The 18,344-nt window shown below is 40.6% G+C and overlaps 1 protein-coding gene across 1 annotated transcript in view; it reads left to right on the top strand.

Annotated features, from left to right (window-relative positions):
• The window catches only part of BPGM (bisphosphoglycerate mutase), a 126,682-nt gene that overhangs the window by 95,423 nt on the left and 12,915 nt on the right, over positions 1–18,344 (top strand). Inside the window, exon 4 of the mRNA XM_072763004.1 lies at positions 9,598–10,260. Coding sequence (XP_072619105.1) covers positions 9,660–10,260 — 601 coding nt within the window. The 5' untranslated portion in view covers positions 9,598–9,659. The remainder of the gene's footprint in view (positions 1–9,597; positions 10,261–18,344) is intronic.

Raw genomic sequence — 18,344 nt, 5'->3', positions numbered from 1 at the left:
ATGACAGGACTATAGTGCCTGGAAAATACCTGGAAGTCAGAGCATTTGCTTCTGGTAAAGAGCTGTTCTTAGAGCGCAAATGGGAAAGTTACTGTAAAGCTTTAGGAAAAGTTAAATAGATGGTGAAACACAGGGTACTTTTAGGTACAGTCATGTTTGAACTTTTAATATTGAGCTTGATTTTGGGGAAAGAGTATTTTGTTAAGACTTTAAGGAACTGAGCTCTGGATTTCATTTCCCTTAGGAACTGTTCCTTTTTTTAATTTATCAGAAATACGAGTAACCTTTTTTTCTATCCTCAAATACAGCCAGCCTATCTTTTATAGAATTAGATTCCTATGGAGTTAGATTAAGAGTTGCTCAAAGCTATGCAATGAGGATTTGGACTAGGGAAAACATCTGGGTCATTGAGGGTAGCATTTGAATATCTAATATTTAAGGGTAAGCTTTTGATCAAAGCAGCTCTGGCTCTGTATCCCTTATTTTATGTTACTTCAACATTATATCATTGATCACACTTCTTACTCAGTTTTTGGAAGCTAAGTTTTTAGACTGGTCTTTATCCTATAATTTTCCTCACTTGTTCATGAGTTTTCATACTAGCATATTAGATATTATTACTTTTCAAACACCTGAGGAAGGGAGGTAGCAATGTCTCAGGAGCATTAGTTTGGAAGACAGGATGAGCCTCAGTTATGGTGGAGGATGAGGAGGGAATGTAAAATTATATGGTTTAATGAGGGGCAGGAGTAGGAGGCAGTGGCGAGATCATCATGCTGCGTTTGTTGAAACTACCTAGAGATACTGGAAATATTTGTAGAAGCAACCTCAGTAAATGCAGGGCTATGTATTTACACCAGTCTCCTCCTACCTACTTTCTCTAGCCCTGCCTTGCCGAAAGGGTGCTAATTCTAAAAACATATAACTTCAGATTTATTGAGGCACTTATGGAAAGAATATCTTTTATTTGTAGGCAATTTGGATGGTATTTCTATACTACATATAGCAAAAAATCTTTGAAAATGTCACTTTCATAGTGTGTTTCCTTTGAATCCCGTCTCTTTTCTGCTAAGCCAGTTGCTCAGTTTGTATGCCCAAGCAAGTGTACACTCACCTGAAGTGTGAAGCACTGTGACAATTTATGAAGATGTCTGAGAGAAATAAAGCATGTCAAAATGACATCTTTTTGAAGTTGGTTAACAGCATAAATACTTTCTTCTATAATTTTACTGTGAATCCATTATTAAAGCAATTAAGCAAAAGTAAACTCTGATTTGAATGTGTGCAGTATTGTCTTCTGTGAGGAATAAAAACAATTATGAATGGGATTCCATTACTCAAGGTACTTGTAGTTCTGGCCAAGAATAAAATCAGGTGATTTAATAATTCTGAGATTATCCCACGACAGTATACTTAAAGGTTCAAAATGTGAGGAGATTAGCTAGGCCAGGGATTGGCAAACTAAGGCCTTCTGGTCTACTACCTGTTTTTATATGACCCACAAGCTATGAATAGTTCTTACCATTTTTTTTTTTTAACCTGTTGGAATAAATCAAAGAATGACACTGTTTCACGTGCATGAGAATGATATGAAATTCTAATTTCAGTGTCCATACATAAAGTTTTACTGGAAAAAAGCTTCATTTATTCATTTATGTGCTGTCTGTGGATGCTTTCAGCTACAATGGCAGAATGGAGCATTTGCAACAGAGAAAATAAAGCCCACAGAGCCTAAACTTTACTATCTGGCCTTTTACAGAAAAAGTTGCCAACACCTCTGCTAAGCTGTAGTGTCTTTCATATCCACCTCCTTCATCTCCTCTCAGCAGTCATTATCCTGGTTCCAGGTCTTCATTACATGTTACCAGAACCATTGCAAAAGCCTCTCAGGTATTCATATCAGTGATTTTCCCCATCTCATCCTGTGTTTGTAGGTATTGCATGATCCTCCTAAAATATACATTATTAAACCTTTAGTGACGTCCCAATACTTACAGAAGAACGTATCTTCTTCTGCACAAGGCCTTTCTGGAGCCATTCTTCAATCTTATCTTTCTAGGCTCCCTCTCGCTACTCCCTTGATATACCCTGTACTTAGGATAGGGATCATATAATTTTCCAAATGGGATACTCAAGTGTGAAAGGGGCCGTATAATAATTATGTTGGGGAACTAGGCCTAAAGCAAGAGGGCTCTAGGCAAACCGGGAAATACTGTAACTCCAGCCAGTTTGAATGGGTCACCATTCTCTGTATATACCTGTTCTTTTGCCTCTACTCACTATTCCCTTAGGCTAGAATTCCTTTTCCTTTTTCTATAAATCTAAGTCTTGAACACCTTTCCGAATCAGCTTAAATAGTGCCATGTCCATGAAACCTTTCTCAGAAATAGTCTCTCCTTTTTCATCTCCCTTATGGATGAAGTGCTTTCTCATGGTGTGGATTACTTTCTGCCTTAGTGGTACACACACACATCCCTTTCTACCATCAGTTCTTTGAAGACATAATCGATATTAGATTCAATGCTCCTCACAGTCCTGTGTTATGTCATGCTTAAATGGAGTTTAAATGGAGTTTAAACACATGTTTAAAGAATTCATTGACCAGACTAGGGAGAGTAATGAATATTTGAGGCTGTCAATTTATAAATCATTTATAAAGTAGTGCAAAATGTTTCCAAGGACTGAAGACAGAGGCTTAGGTGTCAATATGGTGGTATAGCAGAGTGGTTCAAGGCCTAAGGATAGGCTTTGGGGTCCAGCCTGCTTGAGACTGAATTCCATCCCTGCTATTTACAATGTGTGTCGACCTTGGGTAAGTCGACCTTACCTTCTACATTTCTGCATCTGTAAAATGAGAGTAATCATTGAACCTTCTCCATAAGATGGTGGGTTTTTTTTTAAATTTTTTTTTTAATTTTTATTTATGTATTATAGTCACAGAGAGAGAGAGAGGCAGAGACACAGGCAGAGGGAGAAGCAGGCTCCATGCACTGGGAGCCCGATGTGGGATTCGATCCCGGGTCTCCAGGATCGCGCCCTGGGCCAAAGGCAGGCGCCAAACCGCTGCGCCACCCAGGGATCCCAAGATGGTGGTTGAGGATTCAAATAATCCCAAACACATGGTGAGCCCTCCATGAATATTAGCTGCTATGACATCATATGCTGTCTTCATCATCATAGTTCTCTTAGTGGTGGGTAGGAAAATACGGAGACCCAAGACCAGGATGTAACAACAAAAGAGTTGAGAGCACTGCAGCACTGAAATCTTAGAATAATTGTTCCCCGTAGATTGAAATAGTCAGTTTCAGAGGGATCAAAGAGGTGTGAATCCTGAGAAAAGATGGTCTTCACTTAGTAAGAAATAACCAGTTGATAGTCTTTTGGGAGACCATTTCAATAGAGTGATCAAGGCCCACTTTAGGTGTTAGAGGACTAAAAAAATAATGGCCAGAGGAGATGGAAACAGCAAAGAGGAAGGGATGAGAAGATGAGCCACAAAGTCGTATAAAAAGATATGTTCGTTTAGTACATTTTTTCTTTGAGCAATACCAGACTTTAAGAAAGAAGAAACCCTGGGGTTCCTAGGTTTCTCAGTGGGTTAAATGGTTTCTGCTCAGGTTATGAACTCAGGGTTATGCACACCTGCTCTTTTTCTGTCTCTTTCAACTAAACAAACAAACAAACAAACAAATAATTTTTTTTTTTAAAGGAAGAAACCCTGGGGTATACTAATTCAGTGACCTGTATGGCCCTTTTTGGTATGAAGTAAATCAATGACTAAAATTAGTGCTTAATTCAAGTGCTGGTAGCCCTTGCCAAGGGGTAAATGAGGAGCCTTGAGAACCAACTCCAGGGTGGTGAGCTTTACCGAAAACAACACAAAAAACAGCACACACACAAAAGCTTCACTTAAAAAAAAAAAGTTTTTAATTTGAGGGTGGGGAGTGTATATTTGTAGTGTGGTATCTCTTTGTAAATTGCCCACTTGTCTTTGTGCCTTGAGGTTTTTCTCTAGAGCAGTCATAAGCTGATCCCTCATTTATACTCACCTTGTTTGTATGTATTTTATGAAATGACTGCTTGGGTTTGGAAGGACAAGTTGTAACTGGAGATGCTCCTGTGAAGTGAAGCCAAGTGAGCCTAGATACTCAAACCCAGACTCTAAAGTCTCCATGGTGAGGAGAAAGAACACAGGTATTGAAGGCAGATGTGGATTGCAGTTCCACTTTGCCCCTGAGTGGCTCTATGTGTTTTGTTTGTTTGCTCTTTGGGGTTTTTTTTGTTTGTTTGTTTCAAGTTTTTATTTAAATTCTAGTTAGTTAACATATAGTGTAATGTCAGTTGGAGTCTCTCTTTTCTCTGTGGAGATTATAGCCATTCATTGAATATACTAAACTGTGAAGGATATAGAAGTGTGACGGGTGATCGTATTGGCTCTGGCTTTGCCATTAAATATGACACAATTCTTGAATTAAGGCTTCCTAACCCCTCAGGCCTGCCAACAGAGTGGTTTTACTTTGGCAGTTACCATCCAAACTATCAAATCTTAGGCTCCTTAGCACAATGTAATCACTTCTGTTGAAATGACTTTGGTTCAGTCAACACCTTCCTACTAAGTGCCCAGTGTGTGTCAAATGTCTTGCTGGGTTCTTGAGATACAGGGGTGAGTAAGGCCTGCGGTGATGCAGCTTACAGTCTAACAGGGCACATGGATGCTGAACAGGTAATCCATCACAAGTGATCCATCACAACTGTACCCGATGTTGTAGAGCAAGATGCTTTAAGAGTATATACCAAGCAGGACTGACCACTTCCCAGTGGGTGAGAAGAAGGGCAGAGAGGTCGGCCTAGAGCCAAGGTTCTCAAAGCATAGACCTCAAACCAGCAGTATCACGGCATCACCTGGGAATTTGAGAGAAATACAGATTCTCAGATCCACAGGCCTGCCCCAGAGGTTACTCAAGTTAGGCCTTGAAAGTGAGGCCCAGCAACCTGTTGTAACTACTTCTCTTGGTGATTCTGATGTATGTTCAAGTTTGAGAACCATTGGCCTAGAGGAAATAACCTTTAAACTAAGCTGTAAGAGTGTTCCAATCAATATATCAATATGGTAGCCGCTGGTCACCTGAGCCTTTAAAATGAGGCTGGTTCAAATCAAGATATACTTTTTTTTTTTAAAGATTTAATTTATTTATTCATGAGAGACACACACAGAGAGAGAGAGAGAGAGAGAGAGAGAGGGAGAGACACAGGCAGAGGGAAAAGCAGGTTCCCTGTGGGGAGCTCGATGTAGGACTCAATCCTGGGACTTCATATCATGCTCTGAGCTGAAGGCAGACGCTCAACTGTTGAGCCACCGAGGTGTCCCAAGATGTGCTTTAAGTCTAAAATATACATCAAGTTTCAAAGGCTAAATGAAAAAAAGAATGTGAAATACCCTATGAAGTATTCTATATGGGTCATATGTTAAAATAATATTTTGAATCTATAAAGTTTAATAAAATATATTATTAAAATTAATTTTATTTATTTATTTCCCCCTTTTTAATATGGCTTTTAAAAAATCTAAAATAACATGTGTGGCTTCCCATATATTTTGGTTGGATACAGCTGATCTAAAGGATGGCTAGCAGTTACCTAAAGCTGGGTGGGACTAAAGTGGCAGTGGAAGGAAGGGGATGCTGTATCAGGGTTCTGGGTAGGGTACAGTGTATGCAGAGGTCCTGAAGCAAGAAAGAACATGGCATGCTCAAGGTAAAAAAGGAAAACCAAAGCCTTACAGGTCATGTTAAGGATTTTTAACTCTATCCTAAGACCAACTCTATCCAATCCTCAAGTGATTGAGGATTTTAAATAGGGTGCTCACTTTTCAGGCTGTTTGCCACTAATAAGTGAGGGCACAAGAGCTACATATGAATATAGCCAGATTCTCAGAATCCAGGCTTCTACTGTTCCCAGAAGATGGTGGAGGTGGAAGGCATTTGGTTAGGACTGGGAGGTAGCAGGAGCCTGCCCAACACTGCCTGTGTCCCAGGATCAGAGGCACGGACCCCTGATGAAAGGAAGAAGCAGTTACCTGGAAAAGGTAGTTTTGCTTTCAGTTCATTTTCAGCTTGGTTAAAGCTCAGAGCTTGCGGAAGTATTCCGGGAACGGTCCAAAGTTGAATGGAAGTTTGATTACAGGGCTCTGCAGTCTACTGGCCAAGGGTTTCATGAAGGAGGTTCAGGGACAAGGAGCCCAGCACATGTGGAGGTTAGAGGGTCTGACCATCACCTGGGGTCTGCTGGTGTCTTCCCTCATCTGTAGCCTGGAGATTTCTTTGTAAGTCACAATTTCTAGGTTAGCAGACTCAATCTAGCCTCCAGACATATTTCGTTTAGCTCACATTTAAAAAATGTATTTAAATTAGTTACCAGTATTAATACCAGATTTCACATAAAAAATGTACATTTCTGGTGTTTTTAAAAATTGGGAGATCCGGAAACCCCAGTTCCTCAGAGCCTCACAGAGAAACAGGGGAGCTCAGTAGTCACTACCCCTTTTAGTTTTATATGAACTTTGAGGAGCTGAAATGACCATTTTTAGGGTTTTTTTTTATTTTTTTATTTTTAAAGAAGACATTTTATTTCCCCTAAAGACAAAACCAAGTTCATAGGTCCTCTGTGGTCTGACTCGAAGGCTTGCATTCTCTCCCATGTTTGCTTTGAGAGGTCCCATCTTCTGTTTGTCCTCCAGAAAGGGTCTGAGAATGGGACCCTTACTTGAATGAGACCAGGTTATACAAAAGCTCTGTCCATTTACATGGGAGTTGCATCCATCAGAGAAGCACATGTGTTCCCTACAGTTGTCCACGGTTCCCATCACCCCTGTGACCCAGCATCACTGCTCTTCACCTCTTTCTGATCCACTGGGACATGTGAGTTTGCAGCCCCTGCCTTAAACCTTAAATGAGACTGTACTGCCTTGAGTGTTTGTTGGTAAACACTTGGTATACCAGGTCCCTTGATGATTAAAATCTTAAAGATTGAAAACTCTAAACCTCAATATCTCCTGTGTAAATAGTCAGCAGTTAATTAAATAGGAAGTCAGTTGATAGCAGCAAGGAGGAGAGAAGGAAGTAACTTTGTTTACCCAAGATGCACTGGTCGGGTACCTTATCCTATATTCAACCCTGTACGCCAGAGTGAGGGAAGAGTGTGTATCTGTGTAGTCTCTGTGGCTATAGTACTGTTTCCCTGATCCAGTATATGTATTTGGAGAGGGGGTGGTGGTGGCTGAAAACAGAGAAACTGTTTTATTTCTTAAACAAAGTAAGCAAATATAGCAGATTAAAATAATACAAAGCTTGGTAGTAAGTGCTTGGGTGTTCGTGATGTTATTTCTATATTTTGCTCTCTGTAGAGTTCATACTCAAAGACCATGGAGGAGTGCTCTTTTTTTTTTTTTTTTGTATATTTTTTATTGGAGTTTGATTTGCCAACATATAGCATAACACCCAGTGCTCACCCCGCCAAGTGCCCCCCTTCATCGCCTGTCACCCAGTCACCCCATCCCCGCACCCACCTCCCCTTCCACTGCCCCTTGTTCGTTTCCCAGAGCTAGGAGCCTCTCATGTTCTGGAGGAGTACTTCTGCCTACAGAATTTGTCCGTCATACTCTTTTTCATTTGAAGGGAAAATGGCTTCATTAAGCATAAGGAGGCTTCTTGCTTGGCCAGACAAAGTAAGGGTTGAGGTGGCTTCTCTTTTCAGCAACAAAACAATAAATGTTACAAGGGGGTGGATCTAGTTTTTGATTGATCTGAAGCTTCTACTATTTGGTGAATTGGGGTCTTTCTTTTGCAAATTAAACAGACACACGTGCACACCTATGTGCGTGCACACACACACACACATGTGCATTCCTTATTTGATTTCTCTCAGTGCCTTAGAAGGAGTGTGTTCAAGTGAAGGAACTTGAAGCTCGAGCTTCATGATTATTCTGCCTGTGGGCACCAGGAATCACACAGAAAAACACTGCCCAGATGTCTTTCATCCCATTCTCTGTTCTTTTGCCACCCTGAGGCCCCTCTGGGCTGAGGGTGGGGAGAGGCCTCTCTCTCCCTCCAGAATTTCTCAGCTCTGTGAAGTGCTTTCGCCTGAGCCCGGTCTCTTCCAGATGCTTCCCACTTCTCACGCAGGAAAGCTTCAGAGCTAATGCTTGACAAGAAAGGGAGGCCCTAAACCCAACTACCCTCGTCTTTCAAGTACTTGCAGCTTACCTCTCCATCCACTTCCTCCCTCGGGTGTTCCTCAGTTAGCCTTCTCCTGAACTAAGATGTAGCCTTATTTGAAGGGCTTTTTCCCCTTCAGAACCTCTAGGAATTACTAAAGAAGAAACCAGCTACCCAGATTTCAGTTACCTTTGTCACTGACTGTTATGTAACTGGGTGAATCATAGGTTAAGTGGGACAGAAAAATCTCCAGTTAATAGGACCCATCAAGAATGGCGGTAGAGCAGGCCCTAGTGTTCATAGCATTTTTACTCCCCAGTGTGGAAAACCCTGGGGTGGAAATGGAGAGCACTGGGCAAGTGAAGTGAGCCCCATTTGTCAGCGTTACATGTGTCTGCTGCAAGGAGAGTGAAGACAGGCTAAGGCAACCAGAGCCACAGGTTCTACGGGGTGCAGAGTGAGCCCAGCAGACCTTTGGGCCAGCCTCTTACCTTTGGGAATTCAGAAACACCCTAAGATTGTCTGTCCCACTTTCCCAGATTCGTCTCGTGCTGAGATGTGGCTGGTGTGCATAGGACAGTTTAAGGATTGGGGAGGAGGAGAGCAGGCCTCCTTATCAGCGTGCTTCCTCTCACTCCTAAGACCTGCATCTCTTAGCTGCTAGCAGTTGATAGCTTGTTTTGCATATGGATTTATGCCTGCTGAAAGCTCTGTCTTGAGGCAGGCGAGATTATTTTGGGGAGTACCGTATTGGGTGTTCGTGTTGCTTTCAATCACTTTTGGTGGTGTTGGAATGTTGAACATTGGGTTTTCTTATACGTCGTGCAGCCCAGCGCATTGAAGAGCTAGTTGCCACTGGTTAGTGACTGACATGCTGGATAAATATGATGGTTCCATAACTTCTATAATGAAGTGAGACTGGTAAATATTTCTTTTTTCACCAGAGGGAAAACAAAGTGAGGAGGATGTCTTCAACCTGGAGTCAATTGCTAGGAGCTGGGAGTTCCCAGCTCTACTAATCTTTTTAGACATCTATAACTCATTCTATTAAACCCTGGCCTCTATGGGCATGGATTGCCTTTTTATCTGGCGGAAATGCAGCATGCCATAGGAATGATTTGTTCTGTTATTTTGCATCATGCAATTAACATACTGTCTAGCCATCAGAAAATTAAAGTTGACTGGGTTCCCTGTAATTAATTATTTGTTGAATATGCCTGTATGTGCCATAGTGTGTAAGCCGTCTGACGTCCTGATGTCAAATCTGTTCAAAGGAATGACTCCAGTTTCATTTAGACACTGACTGTTGTAAACTTGTGCTTCCATTCCCAGGTAGTCCGTTGAAGGAAGAATATAACATACTTTCTGTTTCTTCTCTTTCTAGATGTATTGTTGTCATTGAATATTGGTCCATTTGAAAAGTGCTAGGGAAGCTCAGCCATCAGTATGGCCAAGTACAAACTGATTATGTTAAGACATGGAGAGGGTGCCTGGAACAAAGAGAATCGTTTTTGTAGCTGGGTGGATCAGAAACTTAACAGTGAAGGAATGGAGGAAGCTCGGAACTGTGGAAAGCAACTCAAAGCACTAAACTTGGAGTTTGATCTTGTATTCACATCCATCCTCAATCGGTCCATCCACACAGCCTGGCTGATCCTGGAAGAGCTGGGGCAGGAGTGGGTTCCGGTGGAAAGCTCTTGGCGTCTAAATGAACGTCACTATGGAGCTTTGATCGGTCTCAACAGGGAGCAAATGGCTTTGAATCACGGTGAAGAACAAGTGAGGCTCTGGAGAAGAAGCTACAATGTGACCCCACCACCCATTGAGGAATCTCACCCTTATTACCATGAAATCTATAACGACCGGAGGTATAAGGTGTGTGATATACCTGTGGATCAGCTGCCACGATCTGAAAGCCTAAAGGATGTTCTGGAGAGACTCCTTCCCTTTTGGAATGAAAGGATTGCTCCCGAAGTATTAAGTGGCAAAACCATTCTGATATCTGCTCATGGAAATAGCAGTAGGGCTCTCCTGAAGCATCTGGAAGGTACCATCTTTATGCTGCTACTTACTCTAGAGGTTACTAAGTGTTATACTTGGGCCTAATCTAGAAAGAACATGGTTTCTGAGCTAACAATGCATAATTTACATGATAGACTTTCTTTCCTATTCCCTTTTGCTGCTTTGGTCTTTTAAGAATCACTTTGTTCTATAAATCAAAAACCCTGTGCCTTTTACATTCATATTATATAAAGCAGTGATTCGAAAACTTTAGCAAATGTCAGAATTCCCCGGGGGGTGGGGGGATATGGTTTATTATAGATTGCTGACCCCACCCTTGGAATTTCTGAATTCACAGGCCTGGGATGTGGCTGGAGAATTTGCATTTCTGTGGTGTTTTCTGGTAATGCCTATATTGCTCTTTGGGGTTGTCCACCTTGAGAACCCTTGATCTAAAGGATTATGTGGTTTTTGTTGTAATAAAGGGAGGCTAGGAAGGGTATAAACTTCTATAGAAATGGTATGCAAAGTCAATTTATTTGAGTCTTTCCATATAAATAAAAAATTATCTGGACTTTGGGTTTTGCCCATGTTCTTCCAACTTTAAATGGTTATTCTTGTGTTCCAGACCGGGCTTTCTTGAACAATTCCTTTGTTCTAGTCCTCTCTTTCCAGACCAGGCTTAGTCGTTGATTGGGAGAAAGTTAGGGGGACAGAAAATGAAAAGTTGGCTTACTGGAGATAATTGGTTGCCTCAAATTTATTTTAACTACTTGATTTTGTATTCTAAGCATATTCTGATATGTACAATACTGTTATCCCCCTCTTAAGTAATGTGAGCTAAATGAACTCTTGAGGACTCAGGCTGACCAGTTTGGGCATCAGTGATGGCTCTGTGGTACCTCTAGGGGGTCTCTCCTTCCCTTTCTCCCTTCACTAAGTAATCCCAGGTAGTTGTGCTTTCTGAGTGATCTGCTCTGTCGACTATTTTCCTGTGTGTTAGCACTATCATAGTTAGCCGATGATATTAGAACACATTTCTCCAACATTCCCTTCCTATTCTGCTTTATTTTTCTCTAAGAGGCTGTGAAAAATGGGAAAGTTGACATTGTATATGAAATAAGTGAAAACAGGTTATTAGTAACAAGACAAAGTGATCTTTGTGAGATTTTATTGTAAGCTTTCTAGCATGTGTTTTTACCCTTGATTTTTATAACATGGCCAGGAGCCAAATCATTACTGTATACCTGTATCCATTATTCGTGCAGAGATCTAAACTCTACAGACTTTATTGGCTATTAAAAACATTATTGGCTAGACATAGCACTCAATCTGTTTGTGTATGTTTGTGTATATATCTTATTTACTCAACTATATAAAGGGTTCTATTCTTCTTTTTTTAAATTTTATTTATTTATTACTGAGACACAGAGAGAGAGAGGCCGAGACACAGGCAGAGGGAGAAGTGGGCTCCCCAAGGGGAGCACAATGAGGGACTCAATCCAGGACTCCGGGGTCGCCACCTGAGCCAAAGGCAGATGCTCAACCGCTGAGCCCCCTAGGCGTCCCTCTGTTCTTCTCCTTTCAGAAAAGTTAGGTATTTGCTTAAATGATAAATTCATTATTGGACTATAGTATTTCATTGTTTGCAGAAGAGTTGAGCCTTCTCTTAGGACAATAATGAACTGAAATTCAGAATTTTGAAGTTTCTGCCAAGAGATATATTCTGTCCCACGATGCCAGTTGCTTTTTTCCAGAGACGAGACTTAGATCTCTTTGTGGCCAAGCTCCCTTCCCTAAAAAAAAAAAATGTCATCATCTCCTTCAGGATCCTCTTTTCTTCCTTGTCTGAGCTAGGAAATCTTCTCTTCAGTAACAATTTCTTGCTGTTTAATACCATTTATTCTTCAGCTATCTTCAGGTTTAGATCTTTAAGATTATTCTGCATCCCCAGCCACAACTCATCTTTGATACCGCCTTCTCTGAGTACATCGATGAGTTCACTATTTGTTTCTGTTCCTTTTTTTGAAGGGAATAGGAAGGTTTACAAATGGTGGTGAAGAAGACTATCACCATGGTGGGGGTAGAGGGAGAACTACCTGTGGAGGGCAACGTTACCCATAGAAATCTTACTTTCTGCATTTGAAGGAGGTTTTAAAACCACTAATAATTTACTGAAAAACAATCATTTGTATAGCTGGTATGGAAAACAATCTGGCAGCTTCTCAATAGATTAAACACGCAATTACCATATGACCCACCAATATTTACCTGTATTTATTTCATAGTGTTACTGTGACAAAGTACCAATCACTGTATGGCTTAAAACAATATATACTAATTTTATCACAGTTCTGGGGGGCTGGAAGTCCTAAATTAAAGTGTTGGCAGGGTCCGATTCTCTTCAAAAGCTCAAGGTGAGAATCCTTTGTTGCCTCTTCTAGTTTCTTGTGTTTGTTGGAAACCTTTGGTGTTCCCTGGTTGGTAGATGCATCAGTGTGGCCCTCAGACTTGACTTGGTGTTTTTCCTCTGTCTCTCTCTTCCTTCTCCTAATTCCCCCCCTTTTTTTAGGAACATAAATAATATTTGAGTAGAGCCAAAGGCCTCATCTTGATTACCTCTATATAAAAGCCCTGTTTCCAAAGAAGGTCACATTCTCAGGATAGGACTTCGACATATCTTTTTGGAGGGATACAGTTCAACCCGTAACAGTACTTAAGAGAAATGAAAACATATGTCCATACGAAAACCTATACACAAACCTTCATAGCAATGTTATTCATAAGAGCCAAAACATGGGAGCATCCCAAATGCCCATCACCTTGTGACTGGGTAAATTAAACTTGATATATCCATTCAATATAAAATTATTCAGCAATGAAGAAGAATGGAATTGTCTTATGTGCTACACCATGTATGAACTTGGAAATTATTGTTACCCGAAAGAAACCAGTCACAAAGGAGCATATATTTTACAATTCTACTTAAATGAAATATCAGCCTGACCAAATCTTTAGAGACAGAGAACAGATTATTTGTTTCCTAGGCCCGGGGTGCAGGTAAAGGGGGTGCGGAATGAAGAGTGACTGTGGTTGGGTACAGGTTTTCATGCCAGGGTTGTGAAAATGTGCTACAATTGATTGTAATGATGGTTGTACAAATCTGAATATACTAAAAACCATCAAACTGTACAGTTTATGTGGATAAATGGTATGGTATGTGAATTTCTAAATTTAAATTTAAAGCTGCTCAAGTAGTTTAGTCAATGGGCTTGAAGGAAGAAAGGATTTGACTTTGGCCTAGAAAAAAATATTTCAGGGCAAATATATGGAAATGCTATCAAAGTAGGTATGCATGGATGTGGAGTACAGAATAAGGAAAAGATAAAACAAAATACAACTTTGACCACTAGGGCAGAAATGGATTTATAGGGATTGATGAAAAATGAGCAGACACTAGTCCTCATGCTTTATTTAAACTTTCTTCTGAAGGTCTTTTTTTTTTTTTTTTTTTAAGTTGAATGATAGAACAGAATCACCTTTCAGGGCTTAATGAAATTGAAGCAACCTTAAATTGCAATTCCTATCCCTATCCCTATAATATAGGCCTTAGACAATATGTTTTTATTTGGAGATAATTAATTTAAAACAGCAGTGTTCATGCTGGAAGAGGTAAATGGTATGAGCAGATTCGAGTTGGAAGTATGTGAAAATAGAAAGGGTATGGAGTTGGCAGATGTCTGCAAGCCAAGGACCGGGGAGGTGTAGATGAGACAGGGACTGGAAATGGGAGGGTTGGTGACCAGGAAGGATGGCCGATATTCAGGGGGAAAAAATGACAAAATCCATAATATGCCATTAGGCACAAGTCCATAGGTAGGGAAACAAATGGAGTGGATGGGAAGATTGGGATCTGTCCATAGAAGACATAAGGCTGGTATGTAATCAAGGCTCATCCATCCTGGGTCAGAGAACACCTTTGCTCCTTTTTGGCCTGTAGTACCCTCTGGTGGTGCTGTTAAGATTCGTGGAGCTCTTTGATGTCACTGTGATTTCCTATAATGGCTTCCACGCCTAACATGGAAGAAATTATTTCATGTCCGTGAAATGGACTAAACTAGATTTTAGGATCACTTGATAAATTAGTTATCATGTCTTATTTTAGGAGTTCCCTAGACACCAATCTCCACTAAGAGATTTCTCTTATAGTGTATATTGAAAAATAAGATCCAAGTATTCTGTCATAGCTCTAAGAATTAAGTATAAGTGACTTTCCCAAGATCAGAAGAAATCATGTGTTATTTCTAACATGTCATTTCTTAATGAGATTTTAGATTTTAAAAAATTGATTCTGGATGTATATGTTCACCAGAATAGGAATAGCAACATGAATCCTCTTAACTTGCATGTCTGACTTTCAGGAGCTCAAATTTTACAGGGCTTTCTGTGGTACTTGATAAAGGCCCAACCTAAAAGAAAACATTCCTTTGAATTTGGATGCTGACTTTTTAAGACTCCAAAAAATTACTTTAGGGGGAACATACAGATTTTTATCTGATAGTAAGGACTACTTGTCAATTTATATGTGTTCATTGTGTTAAAAACATGTCCTAAAATTTACCATCTTTAACTTTTTACCATCGCCACTTTATTCTTACTGTATAGTTACGTATGTACATACATATGACCATTAGTCATTTTCTGGTTAATACCTGTTGGCCCAGTGCAATTATTAATAGCCTCTCCTTTCATTTTCAAAAGTGCCCCACTTGAATGATAAATCATATGGTCACCTTATAAAGATGTTAGCCTTCACTAATAGTAAGAATGAATCCTTGAAATGGCTCTGATAAGATTCCACACTTCCTGTAAAAACAAAAGTTGCTAAATTCTTTGCATTGATTACAAAGAATGCTTGTGATTATAGATTCATCTGATTCATAGGCATTTCTAGGTATGTTTATATAAAACTCTCCCCTATAAACAGGATCTTTCAAGGAACTGGGGCGGTTTCCCCGTATTGTCCTTAAACCATTCGACAGACCTAAACCGGCTACTTCCTGCTGGGGAGGAGGGTGATAGCTGATAGAATCCAATGACAGGGGGATCCCTGGGTGGCACAGCGGTTTAGTGCCTGCCTTTGGCCCAGGGCGCGATCCTGGAGACCCGGGATCGAATCCCATGTCGGGCTCCCGGTGCATGGAGCCTGCTTCTCCCTCTGCCTGTGTCTCTGCCTCTCTCTCTCTCTCTCTCTCTCTCTCTCTTTCTCCTCTGTGACTATCATAAGTAAATAGAAATAAAAAAAATTAAAAAAAAAAAAAGAATCCAATGACAGCATATTGTCATATCACAAAAATACTTTATTATTTAAAGACTATAACTTGGGGTAGGAAGGATGATGACCCCATTAAATAACTGCTTATATTTTTGGTTTACCCCAAAATCTCAAAGTGCCTTATGATCCTTTTACTTGAAAGTATACTAGTGTTACACATCTACCCTATATGGTATATACCTCAACAATGAAGAGTGTTGGTTCTTATGACATTATTTTGTTTCTCAACTATTTGGTGGTATGACGACTTTACCCTATAAGCAGTCAAGTCCTTACTGACACTTTTTCCATTTGTGAAAAAGAAGACAGGTGCTGTTGAAGGAAAATGAAACCCAGACAGACTTCAGATGACTTAGCCATGATCATGATAATTAGCTGGAGTCGTGAACTCCACCCAAACCCAGTTCACTGAGTCTCCACACATGATTACTGTCTGGGCTTTTTTGTTTTAATTTTTTTTCTGAAAAGTAGCCCTTCCCTTGTTCTATTTTTTGTTTGGAATACCATGTTTTAAGAAGCTGAGTCAAGAGTATCCTTGACAGGTAAACCATTAAAAGTTAATTTGATGGAACTGAGTCTCCAATTATTATTGCTGTTACCCTAACATTGTGGTTCGTGTATGGTGTTCCCTAGCACAGCTATACAAGGTGGCCCTATTTTGAGTGCATGCTGTGTGCTATGTGCAGTTCTAGGCATTTTACATATGTATCCTGTTTAACATAGGAACTAGGGCAAGGCTCTGAACTGGCTGGAAAGCTGTTCTTCAATCCTGTGTTTTACTCTGCTTTTTAGTGTATCTAGGTCATAGTTTTTATTTCAGTTGACCAATCATTGATCACTAAGCTGTTTTACCTAAAGAAACTGCTTTAGATAAAAAGGAGCAGACTACTGATACACCCAACATCATGGGTGAATCTCAACTGCTTTATGCTAAGTGAAAGACACTGAATTCAAAAAGCTATATATTGTGCAATCCTCTTGAAGTCTCAGGCCCCAGTAGTTCAGAATATGACCATATTTGGACATAGGATTTTTTAAAGAGGTAATTAAAGTAAAATGGGGCCACTAGGGTGGCCCTAGTACAACATAATTGGTGTCCTCATAAGAGATCAGGACACAGACATGTGAAGGCGCAGGGAGATGACAGCCATCTACAAACCAAGGAGAGAGGCCTCAGACCTTGATAGCTCTACAACCATAAGAAAATTAATTTCTATTATTTTTTAAAGCAACAAATTGTGCATTGTATGACTCCATTTATTTACCATTCACGAAAAAGCAATATTATCAAATCAGAAAACAGATCGGTGAAGAAAGGGCAGGCTGCAAAGGGGTACAAGGAAATTTGGGGGGTTCATAAAATTATTCTATATACTCGAAAGGGTGAATTTTACTGTACGTATATTATACCTCAATTTAAAAAGTCTTGCTTTTATCCAGTGAAACGACCATTGCCCTAATGGGGACCATGCCTTTTGCTGCACAAAATAATAGGCCAATATTAGTTGACTGTCAAATAGTAGAATTAAAGGAAGGTTGTTACATATACACCTACCTTTGCCTTTGAAAACTAACCTGGAGGGCACTGGTATGCTTTCTGGGAGCAGTTGGTGCTGTGTTTACTCAGCGTTTAAACCCTGGACCGTGTAGGGAATCACCAAAGCCTGTCTTCATAAATTAGCTATAAATTGCCACACCATGAAGCTTTGTACTTGGGGGTTGTGAGCTCTTCCAGTAAAGCTTTTTCTGCACCACTGTGATTTCGGCTCGCTTGCCTCTGAATTTCCTAGTCATCATGGGGTCTTCTGACTTTTTTTCCTTCTCCCAACCAGCCGGTCTAGGAGTAGGTCAATGCAGGAGTAGGAACGGTGCAGTGAGGCAAGTGTTCTGAATTCAGAGCGAGGCAGCAGTCTTGTACAAGAAGTGCAAACCCAAGAACCACATGTCAGGGCCCAGGATACGCTTCTTTCCTGATTAGGACAGCCTCTCCCCAGCCAATTGCTAATTTCATATCTCTGCTTTCCAACTGTAGATGATTGGGGGGGATTCCATTACTTTTAACTTGAAAGTAGCTCTTAATACTTTCAGAGGAAACAAGACTTCAGACAGACCCAGGAGATAATATATAGTAAGAAAATTCCTACCTAAGGGAGGGCTTCATCTATTTTTAGCAGCACAAATGGTTATCACTGCTGTGCTAATAAATCCAGGCAAAAGCAGGGCTAGACTCAGACATACTTCTCACAGAGTACCACCATATGAAAGCTCCTAACACAGGCTTAGTATCTAGAGCATCCTGTTCTGCAGCGTTCCAGACAGGCGTGTGTTTCTTTCTCTGTGGTTGGCATAGTCACTTCCTGTTTATTTCCTACTGGCCCACACTGAAGGAAAAGCCAGGCACTGAACTGAAGCCTTGGATGTAGTCTGCATCTTGCCAGCGGAAGTGGATTGTTTAGTCTGGGTTCAAGCACAGGACTAGGCAGTCTCTAGTTTGGAATCAGAGTGGCATGCAGGAGACTCACGAACAACAGGTTTGATCCCTGAAGAATTGTGTGCAGCTGCACACATGGCAAGGCAAAGAAGCCATGAGGTGAAATTAGAGAAGCAGGGAGGGCAGGTCAGCTGGGGCCAGCTGTTGGGGGTGGCACTGAGGAGTGTATCACCTTTGGCATTTTAGTGTGATATTTTCAGAAGCTGCAAATTCAGGCCTCTCCTGCAAAGTGAATGCTTGTCTGGTGGTATGGTTAACCTTTCTCTTGTTAGAAGTATAATTGATCTATAAAAACCTTTATTTT

The sequence above is a fragment of the Vulpes vulpes genome, chromosome 7 (assembly GCF_048418805.1).
Source record: "Vulpes vulpes isolate BD-2025 chromosome 7, VulVul3, whole genome shotgun sequence".
Classification (NCBI taxonomy): domain Eukaryota; kingdom Metazoa; phylum Chordata; class Mammalia; order Carnivora; family Canidae; genus Vulpes; species Vulpes vulpes.
The sequence above is the reverse complement of the archived record's forward strand: the minus strand, read 5'-3'. Positions and strand labels throughout refer to the sequence as shown.